Genomic DNA, 12,907 nt, shown 5'->3' on the forward strand with positions numbered 1-12,907 from the left:
AAATCTTGCTAGTGTACCCACTGGAGCTCGAGTCTCTAGCTGCATATGTATCAGAAGATGGCCTAGTCGGCCATCATTGGAAAGAGAGGCCCATTGGTCTTGCAAACTTTATATGCCTCAGTATAGGGGAACACCAGGGCCAGGAAGTGGGAGTGGGTGGGTAGGGGATTGTGGGGAGAGGAGGGTATGGGGGGACTTTGGGGATAGCATTGGAAATGTAAATGAAGAAAATACCTAATTAAAAAAAATGGCTCCAGTGAGAGAGGAACTTTGGGTCTGGTCCCCTGAATTCCACCACAGACCTTGGAGATATTCTGAGAGCAGTCCAAGGTTTGCAGTGTTTGTTGGGTATCATCTCTGATACGTCACCAGTCAGAACTGCATACTTTTTTTCTGTTAGAAGAGCAGGTGGGTATGAGTTCAAGATATGATTCTTCTCTTCTCTTCTCTCTCTTCTCTTCTCTTCTCTTCTCTTCTCTTCTCTTCTCTTCTCTTCTCTTCTCTTCTCTTCTCTTCTCTTCTCTTCTCTTCTCTCTTGTGATGATTCTTGAATGCTGGCTACTGTGAGTCCAAATAATTTGGGATTAGAAAAGATTCCACATGTCCTAGACTTTGGACTTTTTTCTAGAGAAAAAGGTGAAAGGGTGGGTGAGACAGTCAGAGCTTAAGAACACTGGCTGCTCTTCCAGAGGTTCTGAGTTCAGTTCCCAGCATGGTGAGCCAACATGGTTTACAACCATTTGTAATGGGTTCCGATGCCCTCCATGTAAGTGTACATGTAGACAGAGCACTCCTATATTAAAAAAAAATACATAATAAAAATTGAGAGAGAGAGAGAGAGAGAGAGAGAGAGAGAGAGAGAGAGAGAGAGAGAGAGAGAGAGAGAGAGAGAGATGAGAAAGAAAGTGTTAAGAACAAAATAGGCTGCCGTGGTGGCACACATCTTTATTTCTAGCAGAGGCAAGTACATGTCTGAGTTCGAGGCCTGCCTTATCAATAGCAGGTTCCAGAGTAGCTGAGGCCACACAGAGAAAACCTGTCTCAAAAAACAAACCAAAAGAACAAAAAAAAAAAAAAAAGAAAAAAGAAAAGAATGTAGAAGAAAAGTTGTGCTAAGGAGAGTGTGAGGTGGCAGATCATGAAGAAAGGGAATTCTTTTTTTTTTTTTTTTTTTTTTGGTTTTTCGAGACAGGGTTTCTCTGTGTAGCCTTGGCTGTCCTGGAACTCACTTTGTAGACCAGGCTGGCCTCGAACTCAGAAATCCGCCTGCCTCTGCCTCCCGAGTGCTGGGACTAAAGGCGTGCGCCACCACGCCCGGCTGAAAGGGAATTCTTTATCACTGTGGTCTTTGATAAGTTATTTCTCAGCCAGTAAAACAAGCCACTTCAAACCAGATTAAAATATATATAAATGCAGGTTCATTGGGAAGTTGCTCTTGGGTAGGTGAGTTCAGTGGTCACAAGGAAGGAGGTCAGGGAAGTTGCCATAGGAAAGGAGAGAGGGGGAAGAGAAAGAGAGAAAATGCACAGAGGTGGGGGGAACAGAGAGAGAGAAAGAAAAACCAAAATGTCTGGGTTATATAGCAAAGAGCCTCTGGGGGAATGACAGCTAAGCCTCTGGACTGGAAAGTTCAGGGTTGGGGGTAGTGTATGCCATTTAGGAATTGAGGGATGCTTTGAGAATCTACAGGCCAGGTCTGCTTTGGTGTGTAAAATATGCGCCTGAAACCAGTCTTGGGCAGGGAGATTCTGGCCAACACAAGGCTAGTTTGATCCTCATTCAAAGCCCCAGTGAGTTGGGGACTTAAATGCAAGTACCTGAAGTCGGCTCAACAGGACTCTTTCAGACTTGTGCTCTCCAAACCCCAAAGATAATACTCATGTGTCATTTATGTCTTTACATTTGTGGTGATTTGTTATAGCACCAGCAGGGAACTAATACAGTTGCTGTAGGCCATCCAGAGATAAAGTTCTTTGCTTTAGAGGGAGTTTTAGATAGATTTCTGGGCCAGATGTCAAGAATTCTGAAGCTCTGCACCCTTATTTTGAGATAGTTAGCAGAGTGAGTGAGATAGGGAAGGAAGAAAAGAGAAGCACATTGAGGTGAGATCACTGCCCATCTTAGAAATAGAATACAGTCAGCAGTGTTAATAGGGGCTTTTGGTAGTTTCTCTAGTAAGGAATCTAGAAAATAAGCATGAGAAGATAGGGAAGCCTTTCCCACACATTAGCTGATGTTTGCATGTGTTATGCCTTTCACTTGACATTATCGCTCATCATGTTCCTAATAATACACATAGTGAGTGGGTGCTGTGGATTCAGTGAGCTGATATCCAGCAAAGAGTGAGCATGCAGAAAGGGGATGTCATCACTTACTTCTAGCAGTCTTACATAAAAGATTAGCAAGTACATCAGACCAGACAAGATCATAAAGAAAAAAAAATGAGAGGGTGAGAACCTTATCGCTAACATATAATTAAGGAGATGCCAGTTATGACAGTATGCACATGGTAGTTTCTATTTTTAGCTTTGTTCTTCACATTAACAACCATCTTAAGATTATGTGTTTTTAAGGTAGAATGAAAGTTCATCCTGTGTGAGTTGATTGGTTCATTTTATTAGTGTATAGTTTGTTGTACTTTACAAGGTGTTTGGTTTCAGTGGGCTACCTTTGCCCTGTGCTGGTGGTATACCATGAATGACAGCAGCTAGAAAGATGTTCAGTGAGTACTGTTTTGCGTCTATACTTTCTGCTCTCACCTACAACAACCCAGTAGTAGTGAGTGACTGCATGCACCCAGTGCTAAAGTTTGGTCATGAGCATTGCCCTGTTTTCATCCTTAAATCCTTTCCAAAGGTATCTATTATGAGGATTTAGTCCAGAAAACTCCTGGTTTTGAAACCTGGCATAATGAGGGAAATGGAGGTTTCAGAGTAGCCAAGCAAGGCTTTATGTTTCATAGGCCTAGATGATTAAAGGCATATAAAGCTAAGAAGTTAAAAGTTGATTTCAGCTAATTTCAGTGGCATATTCATAAAACTACTCTTCAAAATTCCTGTGTTCCAGAAATTTTTTGTCTGTATTTGTGTGTGTTGGGGGAGGTTTATGGGAGCATTGCACAGCAACAGGACTGTGTTTTGAGAACACATTACTTGCCAAGTAGTTGTACGCTGTATTTTAAGGATGAAAGCCATATCTGTTTCCATTCTAGTGCCCAAATAATTGACACAAGACCTATTAAGTTTATTAACAAACTTTAAGCACTGTCACTGGGCAGATATTCATCTATTCTAACCTTCTAAGCTATCTACTTCCCAGCCACAAGCCCTATGTAACTTGCAGTCTGAGTCTTGCTCTGGCTCCATGTGTATTCTCATGGTTAATCCCTTGGCACCCTGTCCTTTGATTCCTCCTGGACATTTTGCCTCATGGGCACCTCTTTTTTCCCTTTTTCTCTCACTTTGGGGCCCTTCCCTAGGGTTGGAAGTCCTGCCTTCTCTGCCCAGTCATAGTGGTCAGCTCTTTATTAACCAATCAGAGATAATTGGGGGTAGGGGAGGAATACTTTATTCAACATAGATACAGAAGATGGTTGAATAGCTGTAACTAAGTATCTGGGGACAGAAATCAGCAACTGAATATACAGTGCACAAAAGTGTTCTTCAATAAGCAATTGTCAACAGTACTGGAGTCCTCCAGGGCAAAGTATTTTTTGGGTTTTCAGATTTACTCATTGGGTTACTGAGTATGCATTGTCAGTAGCACAGTTAGGAACTTGTGACTTATGTATTCACTGTGTTACTTGCTACCCAGAGGAATTGGTAAGCAATTTGTAGAGTGAAGAAAATGATGGGGCATGTATAGAAGTGTGATGGAAAAGCAAAAAGGTGGAAAACAGTGAAATCTCTGTATGTCTGTTGTTTTGACTGATTCCTGGAGCGTAAACCTCTATGGTTTGTCAAGAGGCTGTAGTGTGGAACACTTTGTTACTGTAACACAGGCTGAGGTCCTTTTGGGTTTCTTCAGGCAACACTACCAAATGTGGCCAAATTCATTTTTTGCTCCATAAAACACCAAGACTAGATAGAAGCCTACTTTACCCCATTGCTCATTATAAATTGGGCTAAGCTTCTCACTATTCCTGATATGCTATAGGTGGACTCCTGTAAGTGCCCATGAGTTGCAAGGATATGAAGGTGACCCTTTAACAGGGTCATTGGGGACAGCACCCATTGGAATGGAATTACCTATAGTGTGTTAATGGTATAAATGCTAGTGTAAGGAGTAATTTGTGCTTTGCAGGGCCTTACAGCTGACAGATGAGCTAAGGAAGGATATATTAGGTGAGCATAAAAGTGTGATTATAGCTGGGTTGGTGCATGGAGTGTATGACCTAACAAGAGACAGCATGCTTGCATGATTGAGTTGCAAGGAGGTGATGTGGCACTTGTGATATTCTGGGGTGAGTAATGTTGGTATACATACACTGGTATAGAATTAGCAGAGTTAGACATGAGTGCCTTTGAGAACTTAAGAGCATCAGCTTCTTGCAGTGGAAGGACTCGTGGGTTTGTTAGGAGGATATATACAAGTGGCCTTTGATTTAAGAAATTCACTAAGGTTAGTCTATATTCCTTTCCTTTCCTATTGGAAAACCCATTCAGTACACAGGATTTAAAATTGTAACTTGGGGCTGAGGTCAGCTGACTGGCCCTTTGTGTCAGGGTAACCTTGTATAGAATGTAGTTAGTCCTGTGGAATTTTCCAGGTGTTGCACTAGTTCCACAGAGGTCTGCAGACTGAAGACGTTCTTTCTATCTTGATGAGAATCTATCTTCCTTATGAACCTATCTTGGGTTCTTGCAGTCCACAACTCTTGATATTTTGTTTGTTTCTTCTGGTACCATGTCTAATACTTCTTGTTTCTATTCCATACCCCTCTGTCACTCCTTGTATTGATCATGACCTCCTATTCAGTGCTGAGAGGTCTGAAAGGAAGCTAGCTGACTGACTGACTCATCCACTTGAGTCTCAGAGCATGGCTTGCACTGTTGCTATGGCATAGAACAGTACAAACTTCTTCACTGTACCTATAACCATTTCTTTAAAAAAAAGATTTATTTATTTATCTTATGTATGTGAGTAAACTGTCACTGTCTTCAGATACACAAGAAGAAGGCATCGCAGCCCATTACAGATGGTTGTGAGCTACCATGTTGTTGCTGGGAATTGAACTTAGGACTTCTTGAAGAACAGTCAGTGCTCTTAACAACTGAGCTATTTCTCCAGCCCACTTCTAACCATTTTTTAATGGTACCTTTTCTTTTCTTTTCTTTTCTTTTCTTTTCTTTTCTTTTCTTTTCTTTTCTTTTCTTTTCTTTTCTTTTCTTTCCTTTCCTTTCCTTTCCTTTCCTTTCCTTTCCTTTCCTTTCCTTTCCTTTCCTTTCCTTTCCTTTCCTTTCCTTTCCTTTTCTTTTCTTTTCTTTTCTTCTGTTTCTTTTTTGTCTTAAGTAGAGAAGGTTAAAGGTCTGGGAGATGACCCAGTGGGTAGCAGTGCAAGCATGAGGACCTGAGTTCAAGTCCCTAATATCCATGCTAAAAGCTAGGCATAGCTGATGGTGTCTGTAACTAAAGTGCTAGGGGAATAGAGCAGCAGGAGAGAAAGGCAGATAGCTCCCAGGAGCTCTCTTGCTAACTAATGTAGTTAAAATAGTGAGCTTTCAGTTTAGTGAGAGATCTGATCTGAAAGGAATAAGGTGGGGAACAACATAGAAAGATCCTCAGCATCCTTCTCTGGCCTCTGTGTACACACATGTGTACACTTACACACCAATGCATGCACACATCAGATATAAAATAGAACGTTGATGTGGTAGTTTGAATAAGAATGGCCCCCATAGGCTCATCTATTTGAATGTTTAGTCACTAAAGAGTGACACTATTTGAAAGGATTAGAAGGACTAAGAAGCGTGGCCTTATTAGAAGAAATGAGTCATTGGGGATGGGCTTTGAGGTGTCAGAAGCCCATTTCAGGCCCAGAGTCTCTCTTCTGCTGAGCAGTAGCACCTACCTGCATTCGTCAGTGGTGATAATGGACTAAACTAAACTGAAAGCAAGCCCCCAGTTAAATGCTTTTTTTTTTTTAAATCAAGAGTTGCCTTGGTTATGGTTTCTCTTCAGAGCAATAATATGGTGACTAAGATAGTTGAGAATATCTTTTATTGTATTATTAATAGCAGTAGACCATAATAAAAAATTCCTCAATAAGTATAAAGCTTTAAATTAGTTGTTAAATTAGAAAAGAAATTTGTAAATGTGTGTGTGTTTTACCTACATATATATTAGTGTATCATATGCCTGTAGTATCCGAGGAGGCATCAGTCCTTGAAACTGGAATTATAGACAATTATAGGCCTTGCTGGGAACCAAACCAAGGTTCTTTGCAAGAACAGCAAATGTTCTTATTTTCTGAGCCATATTGCTGAGTTTTAAAAACTAGTTTTTTCCAGCTGGCGAGATGGCTCAGTGGTTAAGAGCGCCGACTGCTCTTCCGAAGGTCCCGAGTTCAAATCCCAGCAACCACATGGTGGCTCACAACCATCTGTAATGAAATCTGATGCCCTCTTCTGGAGTATCTGAGGACAGCTACAGTGTCTTACATATAATAAATAAATAAATAAATCTTAAAAAGAAAAAACAACTAGTTTTTTCTTTTGTTGATATTAATGGTGATGTCAAGTTCCTTTAGAAAACCTTTTTTTTCCAGCACTTAGGAGGCAGAAGCAGGTGGATCTCTGTAAGTTTGAGACCAGCCTGGTTTTACAGAGTAAGACAGCCAGAGTGATATAGAGAAACCCTGTCTTGAAAATTTGAGAGAGAGAGAGAGAGAGAGAGAGAGAGAGAGAGAGATCGCTCACTTTCCTTCATCTTCATCACTAAAGAAACAGTACAGTACACTGTTTTGTATGTCCTGCACACAAAGTGCAGCATGTGAGTCAATCTGATTTCTACACAGCTTACACATTTGTTACACATTTGTCATTTGTTTTTTTGTGTTTTGTTTTGTTTTGTTTTGTTTTTCGGGGCTTCCTTTTGGAGGCAGGTGAGAAAGAGATGGCCATTCTTATCATAGCCCCAGGAGAAACTTCATTTTCCTTGTTGATGTATTTGAAGGCAGCTGTCTCTTGAACTCAGCATAGTGTTAGAGCAGTAGGTTTGTAGGCATTTAAAATTGCCACATTCTAATCTATACAATAGAGCAAATTAGTTATGACTGATTTATAGAACATCTCATAGTTTTTTTTTTTTAAGGTGTTGATGTGATAGCTTGCTCTTTCAGAAGATACTGTCTCAGAAAGTGGAACTTGACAGGGCTGGTCTGCTCTGACAGGACTGAGATATATAAAAGTGGAGTTGCTGAAATATTGCCTTGTTTATCAATAAACAGTTGGATAGAGAATCTTTTTTGTGTCCTCCCCCTGCACAAAGTTTTTCCTTATTCATAAAACTATTGTTGCATGAGAAACAGTAATTCTTATATGACATTAACATTTTGTTTATATGATGTACTTATTAAGATTTCCCATAATGACTGGAGAGATGGCTCATCCATAGGACCTGGGTTCTGTTCCCAACACTCACATGGTAGCTCGCGGCTGTCTGTAACTCCAGTTCCAGAATATGTCCAGAGTATGTGACAGCTTTTCATAGATAGACGGGCAGGCAAAACACTAGTGCACATGAAATAAAAGTAAAAAATAAAAACATTTCCCATAACTAACTAGAGTTTTTTGGTCTGTAACCATCATTTTTGTGGGGTGTGTTCTAGGGCATCATTCAGAAGATAGTGGACAGTCACAAAGTAAAGCACGTGGCCTGCTATGGATTTCGCCTCAGTCACCTGCGATCGGAGGAGGTGCACTGGCTGCACGTGGACATGGGTGTCTCCAGTGTAAGGGAGAAATATGAACTCGCCCACCCACCAGAGGAGTGGAAGTAAGAGTCTAATCCACCACAGCATGACTATGCTGGATTACTTTGTGTGTTAAAATATGTGCAAGAGGATGAATGTGTATGCCAGCTTTTATACTGCTTGTAATAATTCTGTGTAGAGGAAATTGGCTTGTAGTTACTAACCAGTGATCCATTTAGAACACCTAGTTAAACGTGTTTCTCTTTCCATTCCTCGTCTTCTCTCATGGTCTTTGTAGATCTCAGTTGTTCTCAGTGCTTCTGCTATGCTTGCACTTCTGTTTTAAGTGATATTGCTGCTTTATGAGCCAGTGTTGACTCGTCCAGGAGAAGAGCAAAGCCAATGGCCTTATCAGTGGGCTATCTAATAGCATACTTTTCCAGTAATCTCATTCACCTGAAAAAAAATGTTGCACATTTGTTCATACATAGGATGGCTGTGGGAGTGAGCTCTAGTGATCCCTGCTCACAGGGATGTAACTGAAGTTATCTTAAGGGGATTCAAAAGATTTCCCAGCAGTGCAGTAGTGGTACATGCCTATAATCCTAGCACTAGGGAGGAGTTTGAGGCTAGCCTGGTCTACAGAGTGAGTTCCAGTATAGCCTAGCTATACTGAGAAACTGTCTTAGAAAAACCCAAAATAAAGAAATAATAAATAAATTAATAAATAGAATATTCTCAGTCTTTTGTCCTTTCCTGGTTAATATTTATTAATTTTTATGAGTAAGTGATTCCTTTTAGCTGGAAAATCTTAAATCTAAAATACTAAGTTTTGAGAGGAATCTATCTTTCAAAGATGGACTTTCCATGTTGTACTCTGAGGCATGTACTCATGAAGGTCAGTAGCTGAAACAAAGGCCCTGGTCAGCACTGAAAGCTAGCTTGGTTAGATAAAGCTTGAATACATACAGCTTTGTGTCAGTTGGGTAGTTCATCAGAGAATATAGTTGTATTTTCAAATTTGTCAAATCACTGGGGTGAACAAGCTATTTCTGGAGAGTATAATTAGATTGGTTTATAGCATCTGGTAGGGAAGAGAAATTTGACTTCTAAACACTTAATCAGACCATTTAATGTTTAAAAATTAAATACCTAAATGTCAAATAAAAATAGCTGCAGGTTTCTGCCTGCTGCAGTTAGGTTCCATTCTTCTTTCGCACACACGTTAGAGGGAAAGTGCATTCTCCTGGGTAATATCTATTAATTTCCTGCTCAGGTTATCTATGCTCAGGGAATATTACTCTTTCCAGCATCAGTTTTTGTGTTCTTTTAAGCCAGTTTATTTTACCTTAAATAAAATAGAGTAGAGATTATTATTGCTAAAACAGAATTCGATGTTTGAAAAATTAATAATCCATGAATGTGGAGTTGAATATTGCTGAAGACATTGCAGAGATGACCAGAGGAAGCAGAAACATATACATGAGGGATGTAAAGATGTTCTAACCTCTCGCTTCTTCCCTCCCACTCTCTAATGTGATAGATAAGTGTGATGTGTATTTGTGTATGCTTGTGCCTGTGCTTCCCATTGCATCTTTACGTATCCTTGGATGGGGTACAGAGAAACAGCAAGCAAACTACTCAGTCATCTGTGCAAAATGCCTAAAGATGTTGGACAGAGAAGAGCAGGGATGGTGGGGTGGGAAGTAGTGGGTCAAGGGTCTCTCCCAGGCAGTGCTGGGAGATCCTGAGTGTTTGAGTTGCAGTGCTTGAGTCATTTCTGCTCAGAAATGTTCTGTAGCTTCTCTACATGGAGGGCCAGCTCCAGAGGTTTTGCCTCTTATGTAGTCTGGCTCCATCTGCTGCTTTCCTTCTCTGATGACATTCGTGCCTCTCAGGTTTCAGCTTCAACTAAACTCTGAAGTGTAATTTGAAAGTGTTTTTGTCAACCTAAATTGGAATCTGAGTCTTTTCTCATGATGCCTTTGGTAGTTGTTGAGTAAACTAGCCCTTCATTCTTTCCGACCTCCTCAGTCCTGTTCTCTCCTCTGCTTTTACATAAAACCTTCATGACTTTTCACTTGCCCCATTTGAGCCTCCAACTTTCTAGTGGCTTTCATAACATATCAAGCGTGATGCCTAAAGGTCTGAGTCTTCTGTTCTTTTCCAGTGCACTTACTGCTTTTGTTTCATGTGAGTGCTCAGCTGTGTCACCACCAGTGTTCACCTTTCTCGCTCAGGAACTTTCACACTCATCGCTCTGTTTCTGGCTCTGGTTGTGCAGGGATCACACTGGTCTAGAGTAAAAAATACTTTAATGAAAATAGAGTAAGGTGATGTGTTGATAACATAAGCAGGAGGGAAAATAATATGATAGTGTTCTGGTAGCAACCAAACCAAACCAAACCAAACCAAACCAAACCAAACCAAACCAAACCAAAGTGAGCTCACCTCATCTTCATTTTTACATTCAGATTTTCTAAAGATTTGTATTTGATCTAAAAGTTGTTGCCATCTGTCTTAGGGTTTCTATTCCTGGACAAAACATCACGACCAACAAGCAAATTGGGGAGGAAAGGGTTTATTCGGCTTACACTTCTAAATTGCTGTTCATCACCAAAGGAAGTCAGGACTGGAACTTAAGCAGGGCAGGAAGCAGGAGCTGATGCAGAGGCCATGGAGGGATATTCTTTACTGGCTTGCTTCCCCTGGCTTGCTCAGCCTGCTCTCTTATAGAACCCAAGACTACCAGCCCAGAGATGGTCCCACACATAAGGGGCCTTTCCCCCTTGATCACTAATTGAGAAAATGCCCCACAGCTGGATCTCATGGAGGCATTTCCTCAACTGAAGCTCCTTACTCTGTGGTAACTCCAGCTGTGTCAAGTTGACACAAAACTAGCCAGTATACCATCCAAGTTTTTTTTTTTTTCTAAAAAGAAGATTTATTTATTATTATTATATGTAAGTACACTGTAGCTGTCTTCAGAGACACCAGAAGAGGGAGTCAGATCTCATTACAGATGGTTGTGAACCACTATGTGGTGGCTGGGAATTGAACTCAGGACTTTCAGAAGAGCAGTCAGTGCTCTTAACCTCTAAGCCATCTCTTTAGCCCCACCATCTAAGTTTTGCTTGGCAGTGTTTCATGATTTTTATAGCATTTGCATTGTCAGTTAATATGTTGGTTTTGATTCTGAATTTTCCCCATCAATCAGAGGATAATTTAAGTGTGTCTTCAGTACTGACTGTTAACTTGTTCTCATGTATCATGAGAAGAGTAACTTATTTATTTTAGTCTTGGCTTGCCTGGAATTCACTATGTAGATCAGCCTAGAATTTACAGAGTACCACAGTCGCTTCTTCCCAAGTATTGGAATTAAAGCTATGTGCCACTACACTGGATGAGAAGGGTAAATATTTTTATGATGCTTTTTTTTTTTTCTCTTTTAAAAATTCTGTTCAGATTAGTCTTTGCCCTTCAGGGCTTGGTTAATATCTCCATTCCTTTTGGAATGAATGTGTGTAGTTTTGTGGCCAGACAGGATGGTACATGCCTTTAATCACAGAATATGGGAGGCTAAGGCAGGAGGATTGCTCTGTGTTTATGAACAGCCTGGGCTATCTAGTGACTTTCTGGCTCACCAGGATTTCATAGCAAGACCCTACATCAGTATAAACAGACAAGAAAAAGTAATGGGAAGTGAATGTGTTGTGGGACCCTACATAAGCTTCTTTTTATGCTATCCCAATACTGTTTGCATTTGTCTGCTTGGAAATAACATGTTAATGTATTTAACTAGTTTTTGTTTTTCTGAAACATCCTACCCGATTCTGCATTTCAGATTGTAATGTCTTCATTGATACTTCATGTTGGGATATGTGTTTTTCTTACATTTCTCTTGTTACTAACGTATGATCTAGGAGGAAATACCACAGTGCCAGTTTAGTGTTCTAAGTCTGCCCATACTGTGTCTGACTGAAACTTCTGGAGAACACCATCTAGGTTGTTGTTTTGTTTTGTTTTGTTTTGTTTTTGAGTTTGTCTACTATTTTTGTCATGATTGTATTTGTCTTTTAAAACTTGTATAGTCAAGATGTCTTGGGGACTGGTGAGATGGTTCAGTGAGTAAGAGCACCGACTGCTCTTCCGAAGGTCCTGAGTTCAAATCCCAGCAACCACATGGTGGCTCACAACCATCCATAACAAGATCTGACTCCCTCTTCTGGAGTGTGTGAAGACAGCTACAGTGTACTTACATATAATAAATAAACCTTAAAAAAAGAGATGTCTTTTTGTTTTGTTTGTTTTGGTTATTTGGGACAGAATCTTTCTGTGTATCCCTTGCTGACATAGAGCTTGCTCTGTCAGATAGGCTGGCCTTGAATTCACAGAAACCCACCTGCCTCGGCTTGAGTGCTGGGATTAAAGGTGTGTGCCACCACTACTGGCAGGTCAAGATGTTCTTTACTATTTTGTATTAGTCAGGGTTCTCTAGAGTCACAGAACTTATGGAATGTCTCTTTATATTGAGGGAATTTATTGTAATGACTTATAGTCTGTAGTCCAACTACCCCAACAATGGTCAGCTGTGAATGGGAAGTCCAAGAATCTAGTAGTTGCTCAGCTAGTTGTTTCAGCTGGTCTTCTGGAGTTGGAACCTCCTTTGTGCTGGCAAATGAGTGCAAGCCGGGAAAGAGAGGATCTTCCTTCTTCTAGTGTCCTTATGTAGCTCTCCAGCAGAAGGTAGCTGTAGACTGTAAATTGAGAAAATGATTTCTTTCTAATCATTGTATTTTGTGATTTGTTCTTTAGATATGAGTTGAGAATTCGTTACTTGCCAAAAGGATTTCTAAACCAGTTTACTGAAGATAAGCCAACATTGAATTTCTTCTATCAACAGGTATAAAACACTTTCTTCTATATATGCTGTTTTGTTTCTTTGAATCATTTTTATTTATTTATTTTTTTAGAGTAATATTAAACCTTGTATTG

General features: G+C 40.2%; 1 protein-coding gene across 10 annotated transcripts in view; it reads left to right on the forward strand.

Moving 5' to 3' along the window:
- Positions 1-12,907, forward strand: part of Ptk2 (protein tyrosine kinase 2) — a 201,255-nt gene that overhangs the window by 70,829 nt on the left and 117,519 nt on the right. For all 10 annotated transcript variants that reach the window (XM_085832008.1, XM_029470110.2, XM_029470112.2 and 7 more), the window contains 2 exons: positions 7,829-7,995; positions 12,728-12,815. In XM_085832008.1, the coding sequence (XP_085688134.1) occupies positions 7,829-7,995; positions 12,728-12,815 (255 nt within the window). The remainder of the gene's footprint in view (positions 1-7,828; positions 7,996-12,727; positions 12,816-12,907) is intronic.

The sequence above is a fragment of the Mus caroli genome, unplaced genomic scaffold, assembly GCF_978045245.1.
Source record: "Mus caroli unplaced genomic scaffold, Mus_caroli_1 scaffold_16, whole genome shotgun sequence".
NCBI classification, from domain to species: Eukaryota; Metazoa; Chordata; class Mammalia; order Rodentia; family Muridae; genus Mus; species Mus caroli.